General features: G+C 44.2%; 1 protein-coding gene across 1 annotated transcript; it reads right to left on the bottom strand.

Annotated features, from left to right (window-relative positions):
- Positions 1-4,815: 4,815 nt before the first annotated feature.
- On the bottom strand, positions 4,816-6,096 carry LOC121877289 (NADH-ubiquinone oxidoreductase chain 2-like). Its single transcript, XM_042382967.1, has one exon. The coding sequence runs from the start codon at positions 6,094-6,096 to the stop codon at positions 4,816-4,818; it is 1,281 nt and encodes a 426-aa protein (XP_042238901.1).
- Between the last annotated feature and the right edge of the window lie 12,158 nt (positions 6,097-18,254).

The following is an 18,254-nucleotide window of genomic DNA, read 5'->3' as shown; positions in this document are numbered from 1 at the left end:
CTGACATAAAACCCTTGATTTCTACCTGTGGGGTCACATAAAAGCAAAGTGTATGTTACAGAGGTTCGCAAACCGTGAGGAATTGTGGCGCCGTGTATAGGACAGTGTGACAAACATTCGCAACACCCCTGGGATCTTTGAACGTGTGCGACACTCACTAGTGCGGCGGGCTGAATCCCTCGTTGAGCAAGAGGGGCAGAACTTGAACATTTCCTCTAAATGTAAATACCAATACAAATCATATGGCATTATTATTGTTAATAAACGTCACAATCACAGTGTATTGGATGTTTCACATACACCCCATATAGGTTTCAGCACATTCCTACCAAACCTGTCATGAGCTGTAACTCAGAAACTATTGAGAATTGACAATTTGGTCATTTAGTCATTTATCTTTATTTAAGTTTCACGAATGCACCGCCTAATTTATGAAAGATATTTATGGAACACCCTGTAAATAACAAACTAAATTGGAAAACACACATCAGTACAGTTTTCAAATCCTCCAGTTTTCGTCTCCACCTCCTCTGCCGACTCAAGTCCTTCGGAGTTCCTGCACCTGAGCTCCTCAGTGTTTACTCAACATTCATACTTCCCAAGCTCACCTATGCCTCCCCTACCTGGTCTTCCTCCCTAAATGTCACACCCCAGAAAAAGTGCAAAAGAGGGCATGCAAGATTATTCTCTCCCCCTCCTACTTCACATATCAAGAAGTGCTCTCGTCTCTCTCTAATCATCATCACCACAACCTCTTCTGCAAATTTGGTCAGAAGCTTCAGCACCATCCTAGACACCGGCTCGTATTTCCACCCGAGATCCCTTGCCCGCGAATTGCTGTTCGACTGCACTACAGCATCCAGCCTATACGAGCACGTACTGATCACTAAAGAAGAGCTTAGTCCCAACCATTGTAAAAATATCAACAACCTGTAATCAACCAGTGTATTCACTCCCAGTCAATCTTACCTTTTTGCACTGTCACCATGTTGAAATGCCCTGTAGTATAACCTTCTCCCCACTTAGTATATATAATATTTGTTTAACTTATTTTAATTTCATATTATTTATCAATAAAGTGACCCATTCCCCAACTATGTAACTAGGCTGCCAAGCTTTCGATAAACCTTTAATAATAATAATAATAATAATAATAATAATAATAATAATGTTATTATTATTAATATTATTATTATCACACACCCACACACACACACACACACACACATACATACACACACACAAACATATATATACATATAAACGCTTACGTGTACCCTCGCAAATTTCCTACACAACATACTGTGACATATCGCCGCGACCCTTTATATATGCAAATACCTCTGCATAGGCTACCAGAACAGTGACTACAGTGTGGCTGAACCTTACACGTCTACACGTGAAGCATCTTCTCGGTATATTTCACCAGACAAAGGTATTGAAGTTCAATGAAAATTTTTTTAAGAAATTTTGTGTTCATAAAACGATTCTTCATCTTTGGATTTCTGAAAATGTAGTATCAACGAGAACTATTTAGAAGAATGTAGAGTTGTATACACCCAAAAGTTCTAAAGTTTGGTCATCTGTAGAAGCAACTAATTTTTATTTTGACAGATATCACTGCCTAAATACATCACTATGTCATATCAATGTGTAATTGAAAATACCAGAGCGCTCCACTTGAACGTTGTAAACCGGTTATCATGGTACAACCTGATGGCTGATGTGGCTTATCTGTCAATATTTACACAGAAACATAACTAGGATGAATGAGGAGTAAAAGATTCGCTTAGCAGAGAAAATAAACCCTGTGGTATAAACAAAGAGATAAATAAAATCGACACAAAAAAGGAAAAAAATGACTTGCAGAGGAAAATGCGATTGCCACCTGAACGTTAATAAAATAGAAGGCTTGAAAGAAATCCAAAAGAAATTGCGTAGATAAGCAATTTGGGGGCCGGAGTTAAAAAAAAAATAAGCTGAGTTTACTTTTCGCTAAATATCACATTTTCACCTAAATCTATCTGTTGTTACCAAAAAATGTGTAAGCAGCTTATCTAAATGTAAGTGAGAAAGAAATATGTTCATTATTTAGAAAAATTACAAGAAAAGTGTATCAGTGAGACAGAAAGAGAGATAACGCACTTCCTCTAAACTAAAGATCGTACAAAAAAAAAGATTTGATGCCATCTAAAAGTAAATTAAAGATTAAGTCTGAATAAAGCCGTCAAGATATCGTGAAGAAAAGTCTAGTGGAGGAGGAGAGAATTAAAAAGGCAAAGTAAGAAGAAAAATAAGAGAAGCGAGAAGAGGTTATGAATTGAAAGATGAAGGAAGAGAAGTGAAGGGGAAGGCGAGAAAAAGGAAAAAATAAAGGTGAAAACTGCAGATAACGAAGAAGAAGAAGAAGAAGAAGAAGAAGAATTGTCTAGGTTTGTATGAAGATGAGAAGCAACTGTGTCAGATCAAGATGAGACCTAAAGGAAGATGACGTCCACCCCCCTACACCTCAAGAGTCTCCTCCAGGACTTTGCGTGTTTGGGACAATAGCTTGTGGTGAATTTCCTAAAAAAAAAAAAAAAAGAAGAAGAAAAAAAGGCAACATTTAAAGAATTAAAAGATAGGTAGATTAGATAGGTACTATAGATAGGTAAAGAGATATAGAAAAATATGTAGAAAGAAGGTAAAATAAATATAACAAAGAAGAAAGAGGCCGGAGAAAGAGGAGGGAAGGGGTAGCATTAGAGAGAGAGAGAGAGTAATATTTCACGGCAGTTGAACAGTAAAACAAAAACAGCCCAATCTTGACCCAGGGACCCTCCACCTCACCTCCGAGTTATGGACTCCAGTTCACCGATAAACCCCCCCCTTTATATGCTCCTTAGAGATCACTTGTGTTTCAGATCTCTTCAAAATACGATAAAAAAAATCCTTTAGCTGTTCGTTCATCTACCCACCGTCTATGACAAGAATATTTTACAGCTCAATGTTCTCGTTCCTACCAAATGTGTTCCATTATGTAAAAGTATTTCCTGCCGATTCCGTGATATTACTGAAGATATTGTCGACGTATATACTGAATATATAAAAATCCAGGAATTTATAATATCTGAACTATAGAAGGAATTGGACTTAAACTTTTTTACAAATGTTTACCGTAATAAGACGATCTGTTACGTGTAATAGACCACGTTTTAGTATAAGTTAAGGTGAAGAATAATATTAAAAGATCGACAGGTTTAATTAGTTGTGTTCACACGTTTTATGTTTTAAGTGTGTTAGGCATTAATTTGGGTAATGTTACATAAAGAGACATTATTCTATATAACTACAGGTATATGGAAGAATAACATCAGTTCTGTACCATTTGCACGTCACAGATCAAATAACTCTAAGTTTTTTTTTTCGGAAAATTTCAGTCTCAGTGTAAAACCTGGAATGTCGTGACTTTTTCGTTAACTTTAAACCAAATTTGACCGAAATTGGTTGATATATAATTGATGATACTAATAACGAAATACGACCGTTCTCAGTGACCTCTGAACTAGAAAACATATGTAAACAAACACAATGACAGACAAACACCAAACATATTTACCCACAAACAGAACCGATCAGTGCCTTGAAGTATTAGAGATGAAAAAAAAGGCTAAAACCATTAACTAAGAAATCCATATTAAAAAAATATCGGAACAGAACAAAAAGGTAAGCAACAAAATACTCGAAAAATAATAAGAAAAAAAAAGAAAGCAAAAGAAAACAGAGTAAAAATATATTGGAAAACGAAACAAGATAATTAAATCAGTGAGGTTGTGTTGGGAAAAAATATAAACGAACCCGATAAAGAGGGCCAGTGAACCTATCCAATGACCGTGACCTTTGACCTAAGATGGTGAAAGCGCCCCAGGGAGTCAGAAGAAGCTACGGTGCTCAATACTGGTCCGAGAGGTTCGGTGAAGGCGGAGATAAAAATAATGCAATTTCTCTCAAGCAGGAAAATTATTACCACGATGAGGGCGACCGTAAGTTTCAGGACGACCATGATGATGTTGGGGATGACCATGATGATGTTGAGGATGACCATGATGTTGAAGACGACCATTATGTTGAGGATGACCATGATGTTGGGGACGACCATGATGATGTTGAGGATGACCATGATGTTGAAGACGACCATTATGTTGAGGATGACCATGATGTTGGGGATGACCATGATGATGTTGAGGATGACCATGATGTTGAAGACGACCATTATATTGAGGATGAGTATGATGTTAAGGATGACCATGATGTTGACGATGACTATGATGTTGAGGATGACCATGATGTTGAGGATGACCATGATGTTGAGGATGACTATGATGCTGAGGACGACCATGATGTTGAAGATGATCATGATGTTGGGGACGACCATGATGTTGAGGATGACTAAGATGTTGAGGATAACCATGATGTTGAAGACGACCATTATATTGAGGATGAGTATGATGTTAAGGATGACCATGATGTTGATGATGACTATGATGTTAAGGATGACCATGATGTTGGGGATGACTAAGATGTTGAGGATGACCATGATGTTGGGGACGACCATGATGTTGAGGATGACTAAGATGATGACCATGAGGACGACCATGATGTTGAGGATGACTAAGATGTTGAGGATGATCATGATGTTGGGGATGACTAAGATGTTGAGGATGACCATGATGTTGAGGATGACTATGGCTGGAGGACGACCATGATATGCTGAAGATGATCATGATGCTGGGGACGACCTGGCGATGTTGAGGATGACTAAGATGTTGAGGATGACTATGATGTTGGAGGGGATGACTCTATGATGTTGAAGACGACCATTATATTGAGGATGAGTATGATGTTAAGGATGACCATGATGTTGACGATGACTATGATGTTAAGGATGACCATGATGTTGGGGATGACTATGATGTTGAGGATGACCATGATGTTGAAGACGACCATTATATTGAGGATGAGTATGATGTTAAGGATGACCATGATGTTGATGATGACTATGATGTTAAGGATGACCATGATGTTGGGGATGACTATGATGTTGAGGATGACCATGATGTTGAAGACGACCATTATATTGAGGATGAGTATGATGTTAAGGATGACCATGATGTTGACGATGACTATGATGTTGAGGATGACCATGATGTTGAAGACGACCATTATATTGAGGATGAGTATGATGTTAAGGATGACCATGATGTTGACGATGACTATGATGTTAAGGATGACCATGATGTGGACGACCACAATGTTGGGGATGACTAAGATGTTGAGGCTGATCATGATGTTGGGGACGACCATGATGTTGAGGATGACTAAGATGTTGAGGATGACCATGATGTTGAGGATGACTATGATGCTGAGGACGACCATGATGTTGAAGATGATCATGATGTTGGGGACGACCATGATGTTGAGGATGACTAAGATGTTGAGGATGACCATGATGTTGAGGATGACTATGATGCTGAGGATGACTATGATGCTGAGGACGACCATGATGTTGAAGATGATCATGATGTTGAGGATGACTAAGATGTTGAGGATGACCATGATGTTGAGGATGACTATGATGCTGAGGACGACCATGATGTTGAAGATGATCATGATGTTGGGGACGACCATGATGTTGAGGATGACTAAGATGTTGAGGATAACCATGATGTTGAAGACGACCATTATATTGAGGATGAGTATGATGTTAAGGATGACCATGATGTTGACGATGACTATGATGTTAAGGATGACCATGATGTTGGGGATGACTATGATGTTGAGGATGACCATGATGTTGAAGACGACCATTATATTGAGGATGAGTATGATGTTAAGGATGACCATGATGTTGACGATGACTATGATGTTAAGGATGACCATGATGTGGACAACCACAATGTTGGGGATGACTAAGATGTTGAGGCCGATCATGATGTTGGGGACGACCATGATGTTGAGGATGACTAAGATGTTGAGGATGACCATGATGTTGAGGATGACTATGATGCTGAGGACGACCATGATGTTGAAGATGATCATGATGTTGTAATTGATCATGATGTTGGAGGATGACTAAGATGTTGAGTATAATTCATGATGTTGTAGACGACCATGATGCTGAGGATGACTACATGTTGAGGATGACCATGATGTTGAGGAGATGACCATATGTTGAGGATGACTATGACGCTGGAGGACGACCAGATGTTGAAGATGATCATGATGTTGGGGACGACCAAGGATGTTGGAGGATGACTAAGATGCTGGAGGATAACCACATGGATGTTGGGGCGAACCATGATGTTGAGGATGACTAAGATGTTGAGGATAACCATGATGTTGGGGACGACCATGATGTTGAGGATGACTATGATGTTAAGGATGACAAAAGCTGAAAACAAGGTAACTCTTACTAATTCTTCAAGTAATCAAAAGTGTGAAGAAGAAAAAATAAAAATAAAAATAAAAATAAAAATAAAATGAATAATTACAGCATTTTCAAATATTTTTCTGTGTAAACTACAAACAGGAAACATACAATTTTTCTGGGTCAAATTAAAAACATATATATGTCATTTCAAGTCTGTGTACTTCATTGTGCAAAAGGTGACACATTTCACATTATTGTTTATCTTGGCAAAAAAAACTATGGAGGAACATGAGGCTAAAATATATGTCTTTTGTAATGGTTAACCTTTACATTCTCTGAGATGTAAATTCAACTCTAAATAGAATACAGCACAAACCAAAAATAGGATTAAATAAGAATTATATAAAGTTGAAAATGAAATAATAAAATAAAATATAATTCAATAAAAGTATAAATTGGATGTAGACGTATTCACCCACGGTACCGAAGTATAAAATTTCAAAATACAATAATTGGATTTAGAAATGGAGAAACATCATGTAATTGTATTTAGGTAGAAAGAAAAAAACAGAGTTAAAACAAAAAGAAAAAAACACAAGCATCATATATTCTCTTAAGGTTGAAGATGTAATAAAGACTAATAAAATCATCTTCAAATTAATGAAACTCCCACAGAAAAAATAGAACACATACCTCGCTAATATAACTAAGTCCACGATAAATAAAGTTACCTAAATTACCTCTGAAGATGAGAGCTTTGTTGATCACATACGGGAAGGTTATCAGGAAGGCGTGTGGCCAATCTCCGTGGTGCTGGCGTGGGAAAACAAGACTTAGAAGAAGATAACTTTTGCTAGATCATTAGTGAAGAGCTGAAGTTTTAATGAGTAGCGTCTTAATTACTTCGTGGGACCGCGTGTGTGTGTCTGTGTTTTTTTTTCCCTTAAGGTTGGTTTAGCTGTTCCAGCATGAAGAATTTAAGACGTATAATTATTTTTCGATTTATCTGAACGTTGAGTGGATAATTTTATTAAATAGTTTAAAGTAATTATGGAATAAAAAGTGACGTAATTAAATTCAATCTACGGGATAGTTCGCCCATTACGGCTCAAACCTAATAATTATTAATTACATGTGTACCAATTGCACATGAGTAGTAGGGTGCATTAAAGAAGCTGCGAGAAAATTTTACTTAATTTTACAAAGGAATTTCTTACCTAATTATCTTAATATTGGATAAGACGTGAGCAAAAAGAGCGCTGAATGGTACCACCGACTTTCCTTGGGATGAATGTTGCTTTTCCACTCGGGACGCCTCGGTATGTGCTGACAGCATTGCTGGGGTTATAATGGGTGGAATAAGTGAATTTATCCCATCTTCTACCAAAACTTTCACTTAACAATCATGGTTTGATCGCTCCTCAGGGTGAGAGATAGGCCGTAACAAGCTATGAAACTATCTCTCTATTACCCACACCTCTTTCATTACTTCTAGGAATAGTTGCAAGGCTATTCTTCGTAAGGCAAACATTTTATATAAAAAAATAAACACCGCTGTCCTGACTAATTCTTCCTCTAGTAAATCCTTCTGCTCCTTCTTTTCCTCCTCTCTTCCGACCTGATAACTCTATAGCCAACTCTCCTCCTGACAAAGCCAATCTCTTTGGCACCGTATTTTCCTCTAATTCCACCTTAGACAATTCCTACTCTATCCCTCCTACCCCTGCACCATCTACTGAACATGCACTTTCCTATAATCGAAACTATCTTGAACTCTCATTTTCTCCGTCACCTTGAACGCCTTTCTCTTTTGTCGGATCACCAGTATGGCTTTCGCCAGGAGAGATCTACTGGTGATCTGCTCTCCTATTGCACCCATCTTTGGTCATCCTCTCTTAGGGATTATGGGGAAACTTTCGTCGTGGCCCTCAACATCTCCAAAGCATTTGACAGGGTATGGCACAAGTCTTTGCTTTCTAAACTTCTCTCTTATGGTTTCTCTCCCTCACTTTGTTTTCTAATCTCTAGCTTCCTTGAGAACCGATCCATGGCAGTTGTTGTCGAGGGATCGATCTCTCGCTCTTTCTCTACCAATAGTGGTGTGCCATAGGGTTCTGTTCACCTACTCTGTACCTTCTTATCAATGATTTACTTCACCTACTAATTCTATCCATTCTTACGCTGATGATTCTACTCTTCACTCTTCTTCACATTTTCCCCTTCCTCCTAACTCTCAAACTAGATCTGTTTCTAGAGCTGATATCATTACTTCTATCAATGCGGATCTGTGCAGCATCTCTGAATGGGGAGGTAGAAACTTGGTTAAATTCGATAGTAATAAAACTCAGTATTTACCAATCACACTTTCAAAATTAGATGATCTCCCACCAATTACATTTTAGGATGCTATCATTTTGCCAATTTCTGAAATAGATATGCTAGGCCTCACCATTTCCTCCAATATGTCATGGAAATCACACATCCTTAACATAGCTAAAGCTGCCTCCCGAAAGTTGGGAATGCTGTACAGATTCCGTAGCTACTTCACTCCCGAGCAGTTCATTCGTCCTAACTTGGAGTACTGCTCTCATATCTGGGGTGGCTCTTCTGTCCAACCGTTAGTTAGGGTGGAATCAAAGGCATTTCGTCTTATAACTCTCTTCCTTTAGTTGACAATCATCCTTCCCTTTCTCTTTGTCACAACGCTGCTTCACTCTCTCTCTTTTACAGGCACTTTAACGGGCAATGTTCGGTTGGTTGGCATCCTGTGTACGGCCGGCAAGGCCGTGGACTCGTTAACACGTCTTGCCCGCGGTGCCTACCGTTTCTCTATGGATGTCGGCCACACTAGAATAACCCGTTATAGTACATCCTTCTTTCCTCACACAGCCATACTGTGGAATGCTCTGCCTTCTTCTGTGTTTCCATACTTATACAATCTGTCTCACTTTAAAAAGCTGGTTTTCCGGCATCTTCGTGGTGTAGATTATTTTTTCGCCCCCTTGGCCCCGTTCTGGGTCGTTCGACCTGTGCCCGGGTGGACTAATTCCGTAAAAAATATATATATAAAAAAAAATTTGCCTTAACAATATATTGACAGTTTGTCTTGTCTTCATGCAGTGATTTGTTATCAACTATATGTAATAAATTCTTCAAAGTTAATATGGATTCCTCCCTTTCTTTGTATATAAGTTATTCGCAACTTTCTTGGAAGATAATGGAAAATCTCTACCATTAATACTAATTCATCAACCACTCGTCACTTCTCGCGAGTCAGAGTTACATGAGAGGAACGGCTTATTGATAACTAGCTCTGCCACACACACACCAAAGTATTTTAAGGGACCCCCCCCCCCATCAAAAAGAAAAATAGTCCCCGACCTCCACTCAACAAAATGTAAATCGATTAATTAAAATTTGTTGAATAAAAAATGCGACGTTCTCTAGAGCGGTAAATTCACTATGTAACGAAGGAATATCATTAAAATTTTCAAGGTCCACTTTACAAAATAATACTTACACGGGGGCAAATATGTGGAATGTGTAACTAAATGACGCACTGATTATCTTCTCAAGGTTTAATCAAGCACATCAACGGTACAGATAAAATATGATTATTCATATCTATGCATTGGCGACTGAAGCCATAGGTGCAATACTCAGGTGAACAGCTAAGGCGAGAGGCCGTGTATTGTCGTTTATGGTACTGTACTCTCATTCCCCAAAACTAACTGATAAGATTATTAAGTGTAGCTAACCACAAACTCATCTGGTGACAATCTAGCGCTATAAAGCTAATATATAATCAAACCTATATCTCTATAATCCCACATCTCAGGCTCAGAGTACACTATCAAGTGAACAAACCAGAGTCAGAAATGAATCTCAGTGAGTCAATCAGTCAGTCATTCAAGATTGGTATTCATAAAGTTTGTGATGCAGGTACCATAAGAATAATAACTATTTCAATTCGCAAACTGCCTGAAGAGAAATAAACTTTCACACAACAGTCACATTCTCAATTTACCTCCGCGACATAAAACTAATTCACAAGTGAATATATAGCGGAGATATTTTTAGTCCAGGCTAAGTGAAAAAACAGGGGTTGGCTTAACACAGCGACCAAAATAGGTCCAGTATATTTTGCCGTCTGTGGTAGTGTGGAGGAAAATTGATGCTGGTCATGTACAGTCCATCTCCTTAAATCAGTGAAACGAAAACTTCCCAGCACAGAGGAGGTGTGAGAGGCAACATAAGTTAATGATATGCTTTATAAATAATATAAAATATCCATACATAAAATCAGTCTTGCCTACATATAACATCGTCCCCGTCCAGTATAAGATAAAGCTACACCAGCTGAAGACCCTTCTCATGTTTTTGTGTTTAAAGAGCCCATTACTAATTATAGCGCCTTAAAACCTAGCCTAAGTATCGAATATCATTCATACCCCTAGTGCTATAGGGAGCCTACAGGACCCTCACAGTGTTAAAAAAAAATAACATCCGCTCCATCCATTACAAAGAGACTCCTCCTCATCTATCTCCCCCATGATTAAGACCACCTGACACCCAGCATTACCAAGATCCCCTCTCCTACCAGAACAAAATATGGCACTCCCTTCTCCAGTATTTAGGGTAATCCAACGCCTCATTTCCTACTTATTCAGGGGCGCTCCTCGCCTCACCATGTGTAAATAGGTGGCATTCCTCCTCTTTTACAGACTGGCACTCCTCTCTCCCCTGTTAACATGGTGGCACTCTTCACTGACATTAACATGATGGCACTCCTCTTCCCTGAGACTAACATGGTGGCACTCCTCTCTGACATTAACATGGTGGCACTCCTCCTCTCTGACACTAACATGGTGGCACTCTTCACTGACATTAACATGATGGCACTCCTCTTCCCTGAGACTAACATGGTGGCACTCCTCCTCTCTGACACTAACATGGTGGCACTCCCCTCCTCCTCTCTGACACTGACATGATGGCACTCCTCTCTGACACTGACATGGTAGCACTCCTCCTCTCTAACACTGACATGATGGCACTCCTCTCTCTAACACTGACATGATGGCACTCCTCTCTCTAACACCTGACATGATGGCACTCTCTCTCTGACACTGACATGGTGGCCTCTCCTCTCTCTGACACTACTATAGTAGCACTCCTCCTCTCTGACACTGACATGATGGCACTCCTCCTCTCTGACACTGACATGATGGCACTCCTCCTCCCGACACTGACATGGTGGCACTCCTCCTCTCTGACACTGACATGGTGGCACTCCTCCTCTCTGACACTGACATGGTGGCACTCCTCCTCTCTGACACTGACATGGTGGCACTCTGCCTCTCTGACTGACATGATGGCACTCCTCCTCTCTGACACTGACAGGCATTCCTCCTCTCTGGTACTGACATGGTGCCTCCTTCTCTGAAACTGACATGATGGCACCTCCTCTCTGAAACTGACATGGTGGCACCTCCCATCTGACACTGACATGATGGCACTCCTCCTCTCTGACACTGACATGATGGCACTCCTCCTCTGACACACTGACATGGTGGCACTCCTCCTCTGGACACTGACATAGGCACTCCTCCTCTCTGACACTGACATGGTGGCACCTCCCTTCTGACACTGACATGGTGGCACTCTGCCTCTGACACTGACATGATGGCATCCTCCTCTCTGACACTGACATGATGGCTCCTCCTCCCTGAAACTAACATGGTAGTGCTCCTCCTCCTCGACACTGACATGGTGGCACTCCTCCTCTGACACTGACATGATGGCACGCTTCTCTGACACTGACATGATGGCACTCTCCTCTCTGACACTGACATGGTGGCACTCCTCCTATCTGACACTGACAAGTTGGCACTCCTCCCTGACACTGACATGATGGCACTCCTCCTCTCTGACACTCATGATGGCACTCCTCCTCTGGACACTGACATGGTGGCACTCCTCCTCTCTGACACTGACATGGTGGCACCTCCCCTCTCTGACACTGACATGGTGGCACTCCTCCTCTCTGACACTGACATGATGGCACTCTGCCTCTGACACTGACAAGTTGGCACTTCCTCTGACACTGACATGATGGCACTCCTCCTCTGACACTGACATGGTGGCACTCCTCCCTCTGACACTGACATGGTGGCACTCCTCCTCTCTGGACACTGACATGGTGGCACTCCTCCTCTGACACTGACATGATGGCACGCTTCCTCTGACACTGACATGATGGCACTCTGCCTCTCTGACACTGACAAGTTGGCACTCCTCCTCTCTGACACTGACATGGTGGCATTCCTCCTCTCTGGACACTGACATGGTGGCACTCCTTCTCTGAAACTGACATGATGGCACTCCTCCTCTCTGAACTGACATGGTGGCACTCCTCCTATCTGACACTGACAAGTTGGCACTCCTCCTCTCTACACACTGACATGATGGCACTCTCCTCTCTGACACTGACATGGTGGCACTCTCCTCTCTGACACTGACATGGTGGCACTCCTCTGACACTGACATGATGCACGCTTCTCTGACACTGACATGATGGCACTCTGCCTCTCTGACACTGACACAAGTTGGCACTCCTCCTCTCTGACACTGACATGATGGCACTCCTCCTCTCTGACACTGACATGATGGCACTCCTCCTCTCTACACTGACATGTTGGCACGCCTCCTCTCTGACACTGACATGGTGCACCTCCTCTGACACTGACATGGTGGCACGCTTCCTCTGACACTACATGATGGCACTCTGCCTCTCTGACACTGACAAGTTGGCACTCCCTGACACTGACATGATGGCACTCCTCTCTGACACTGACATGATGGCACTCTCCTCTCTGACACTGACAAGTTGGCACGCCTCCTCTCTCTCTGACACTGACATGGTGGCATTCTCCTCCTGGCACTGACATGTTGGCACTCCTCTCTGACACTGACAAGTTGGCACTCCTCCTCTCTGACACTGACATGATGGCACTCCTCTGACACTGACATGATGGCACTCCTCCTCTGACACTGACATGATGGCACTCCTCCTCTCTGACACTGACAAGTTGGCACTCCTCTGACACTGACATGATGGCACACCCTCCTCTCTGACACTGACAGTTGTTCCTCCTCTGACACTGACACAAGTTGCACCCTCCTCTCACTGACATGATGGCACTCCCTGACACTGACATGATGGCACCCTCCTCTCTGACACTGACATGATGGCACCTCCTCTCTGACTCTGACAGATGGCACCCTCTGACACTGACATGATGGCACCTCCTCTCTGACACTGACATGATGGCACCTCCTCTCTGACACTGACAATGGTGGCACCTCCTCTGACACTGACATGGTGGCACTCCTCCTCTGACACTGACATGGTGGCACGCTTCTCCTGACACTGACATGATGGCACTCTGCCTGACACTGACAAGTTGCACCTCCTCCCATACCATGATGGCACCTCTGACACTGACATGATGGCACCTCCTCTCACACTGACATGATGGCACCTCCTCCCTGACACTGACATGATGCACCTCCTGACACTGACATGATGGTGGCACCTCCTCTGACACTGACATGGCACTCCTCCTCTGACACAGACATGATGGCACCTCCTGACACTGACATGATGGCACCTCCTCTCTGACACTGACATGATGGCACCTCCTCTCTGACACCATGATGGCACTCCCTCTCTGACACTGACATGATGGCACTCCTCCTGACACTGACATGATGCACTCCCACACTGACATGATACTTCTCCTGACACTGACAAGATGGCACTCCTCCTCTCTGACACTGACATGATGGCACCTCCTGACACTGACTGATGGCACCCTCCTGACACTATGCCATGGCACTCCTCCTCTCTGACACTGACATGATGGCACCTCCCTCTCTGACACTGACATGATGGCACTCCTCCTGACACTGACATGATGGCACTCCTCCTGACACTGACATGATGGCACTCCTCCTGACACTGACATGATGGCACCTCCTCTCTGACACTGACAAGTGGCACTCCTCCTCACACTGACATGGCACTCCTCCTCCTGACACTGACATGATGGCACCTCCTCTGACACTACATGGCACCTCCTCTGACACTGACATGGTACACCTCCTCTGACACTGACATGTATGCCTCCCTCTCTGACACTGACATGGTGGCACTCCCTCTCTCTGACACTGACATGGTGGCACTCTCCTCTGACACTACGGCAGCACTCCTCTGACACTGACATGCATGCACCTCCCTCTTGACACTGACATGTTGCACTCCTCCTCTCTGACACTGACATGATGGCACCCTCCTTCTCTGACACTGACATGATGGCACTCCTCCTCTCTCTGACACTGACATGATGGCACTCCTCCTCTCTGACACTGACATGATGGCACCTCCTGACACTGACATGATGGCACTCTCCTCTCTGACACTGACATGATGGCACTCCTGACACTGACATGATGGCACTCCTCCTCTCTGACACTGACATGATGGCACCTCCTCCTGACACTGACATGCTCCTCCTCTGACACTGACATGATGGCACTCCCTCCTGACACTGACATGATGGCACTCCTCCTCTCTGACACTGACATGATGGCACCTCCCACTGACATGATGGCACTCCTCCTTCTGACACTGACAGTGGCACTCCTCCTTCTCACACTGACAAGTTGGCACGCCTCCTCTCTCAACCTTAACATCCTCCTCCTCTCTGACACTGACAAGTGGTTCTCCTCCTCTCTGACATGCAACATGGTACTCTTCCTCTCACAAGTCAGTGGCACTCCTCCTCCTCCTCCTCCCTCCCTGCTACATTGTGTCACCTCCTCCTCCTCCTGGCACTAACATGGTGACACTCCTCCTCTCTCTCACTAAAATGATGGCATGCCTCCTTCCTCTGTTAACATAGTGTTACTCATCCTCTGTCACTAATATGATGGCACTCCTCTCTCACACCAACACGATGGCACTATTCCTCCCTGAGACTAATATACCTGTAGGTAGTAGGCAGCTACCAAACAGGGAGGTACTACCGCCTGGGAAGATATTGGAAGCATAATGTGTTGTCTGTGTTGCCCTGCTGCCACATGCATCACAGAAATGCCAAGTCCCAGGTTGCTGATCTGACTTTCTGCCTCATTTACTTTATTGCAAGTCTCATATTTTCTCTTACTATTGACAAGACAACACACATATTGTTTCTCATTTGATCTTTTATTTCATTTTATTATAATTATTGTGTTGTTATTTTATGTGTATTTACAGTATTATTATTATTTTTATGCTTACACAGAGCACTCCTCTCCCTTACACTAACACAGAGCACTCCTCCTCCCTTACACTAACACACAGGCACCTCCTCCCCTCACACTACACACAGGCACTCCTCCTCCCTAGCACTAACACAGGCACTCCTCCTCCCTTACACTATCACACAGGCACTACTCTCTCTTACACTAACACACAGGCACTCTCCTCCTTACACTATCACACAGGCCTCTCCTCCTTACCCTAACACAGAGCACTCCTCCTCCCTCACACTCCCACAGGCACTCCTCCTCCCGCACTAACACACAGGCACTCCTCCTCCCTTACACTATCACACAGGCACTACCTCCTCACACTAACACACAGGCACTCCTCTCCACCCCACTAACACACAGGCACTCCTCCTCCCTTACACTAACACACAGGCACTCCTCCTCCCTTACACTATCACACAGGCCTCCTCCTCTCTTACACCTAACACACAGGCACTCCTCCTCCCTTACTATCACACAGACACTCCTCCCTCCCTTACACTAACATACAGGCCTCCTCCTCCTTACACCAACACACAGGCACTCCTCCTCCCTTACTCTAAGACACAAGCACTCCTCCTCCTTACACTAACACACAGGCACTCCTCCTTCCTCCACACTAACACACAGGCACTCCTCCTCCTTACACACTAACACACAGGCACTCCTCCTCCCTTACACTAACACACAGGGCACTCCTCCTCCCTTACACTAACACACAGATGCCTCCTCCTCCCTAGCACACTAACACACAGGCACTCCTCCTCCTTACTAACACACAGGCACTCCTCCTCCCCTTACACACACACACCTCCTCCTCCTAGCACTAACACACAGGCATTCCTCCTCCCTTACACACCACAGGCACTCCTCCTCCCTTACACACTAACACACAGGCACTCTCCTCCCTTACACCACAGGCACTCCTCCTCCCTTACACTAACACACAGGCCTCCTCCTCCTTACACTACCACACAGGCACTCCTCCTCCCTTACACTAACACACAGGCACTCCTCCCTCCTAGCACTAACACACAGGCACTCCTCCTCCTTACCTTAACACACAGGCACTCCTCCCCTACACTAACACACAGGCACCTCCTCTCCTAGCACTAACACACAGGCATTCCTCCTCCCCCACACTACCACACAGGCACTCCTCCTCCTTACACTAACACACAGGCACTCCTCCTCCTTACACTACCACAGGCACTCCTCCTCCCTACTACCACACAGGCACTCCTCCTCCCTTACCACTATCCCAGGCACTCCTCCTCCCTTACACTAACACACAGGCACTCCTCCTCCCTTACACTAACACACAGGCACTCCTCCTCCCTAGCACTAACCAGGCCTCCTCCTCCCTTACACACACACAGGCACTCCTCCTCCCTAGCACTAACACACAGGCACTCCTCCCTTACACTACCACACAGGCACTCCTCCTCCCCACACTCAGGCACTCCTCTCCTACACACCACACAGGCACTCCTCCTCCCTACACTAACACACAGGCGCTCCTCCTCCCTTACACCACAGGCACTCCTCCTCCCTCACACTCACACAGGCACTCCTCCTCCCTTACACTAACACAGGCACTCCTCCTCCCCTTACACTAACACACAGGCACTCCTCCTCCTAAGCACTAACACAGGCACTCCTCCTCCCTTACACTAACACACAGGCACTCCTCCTCACACCACACCTCCTCCTAGCACTAACACACAGGCACTCCTCCTCCTTACACTAACAGAACTCCTCCTTACACTAACACACAGGCACTCCTCCTCCCTTACTAACACACAGGCACTCCTCCTCCTTACACTAACACAGGCACTCCTCCTCCCTTACACTACCACAGGCACTCCTCCCTAGCACTACACAGGCACTCCTCCTCCCTTACACCTAACACAGGCACTCCTCTTCCCCTCACACTAACACACAGGCTCCTCCTCCTTACACTAACACACAGGCACTCCTCCTCCCTTACTAACACAGGCACTCCTCCTCCCTACTTACACAGGCACTCCTCCTCCTTACACTAACACACAGGCACCTCCTCCTTACTCTAACAGGCACTCCTCCTCCCTTACTCTAACACACAGGCACTCCTCCTCCCTAGCACCTAACACAGGCACTCCTCCTCCCTCACACACTAACACACATCTCATATACCACAGGCACTCCTCTCACTAACACACATCTCTCCCACACTAACACACGGCACTCCTCCTCCCCTCACACTCCACCTGCCTCCTCCTTCCCCTCACACCGGGCCTCCTCCTCCCTTACACTAACACACAGGCACTCCTCCTCCCTTACTCTAAGACACAAGCACTCTTCCTCCCTTACTCTTGGGCCTCCCTCTCCTTACACTAACACACAGGCACTCCTCCTCCCTTACTCTAAGACACAAGCACTCTTCCTCCCTTACACTAAGACAATGGCACTCCTCCTCCCTCACACTAACACACAGGCCCTCTTCCTCCCT

Source organism: Homarus americanus, unplaced genomic scaffold (genome assembly GCF_018991925.1).
Source record: "Homarus americanus isolate GMGI-L3 unplaced genomic scaffold, GMGI_Hamer_2.0 scaffold367, whole genome shotgun sequence".
NCBI classification, from domain to species: Eukaryota; Metazoa; Arthropoda; class Malacostraca; order Decapoda; family Nephropidae; genus Homarus; species Homarus americanus.
Note: the sequence above shows the minus strand (reverse complement) of the source record. Positions and strands in the feature narration are given on the sequence as shown.

Bases quoted from the DNA above. Each gene is read 5' to 3' on its own strand.
- LOC121877289 (XM_042382967.1), bottom strand. From the start codon at position 6,096: ATGATCAATTACAACATCATGATCATCTTCAACATCATGGTCGTCCTC.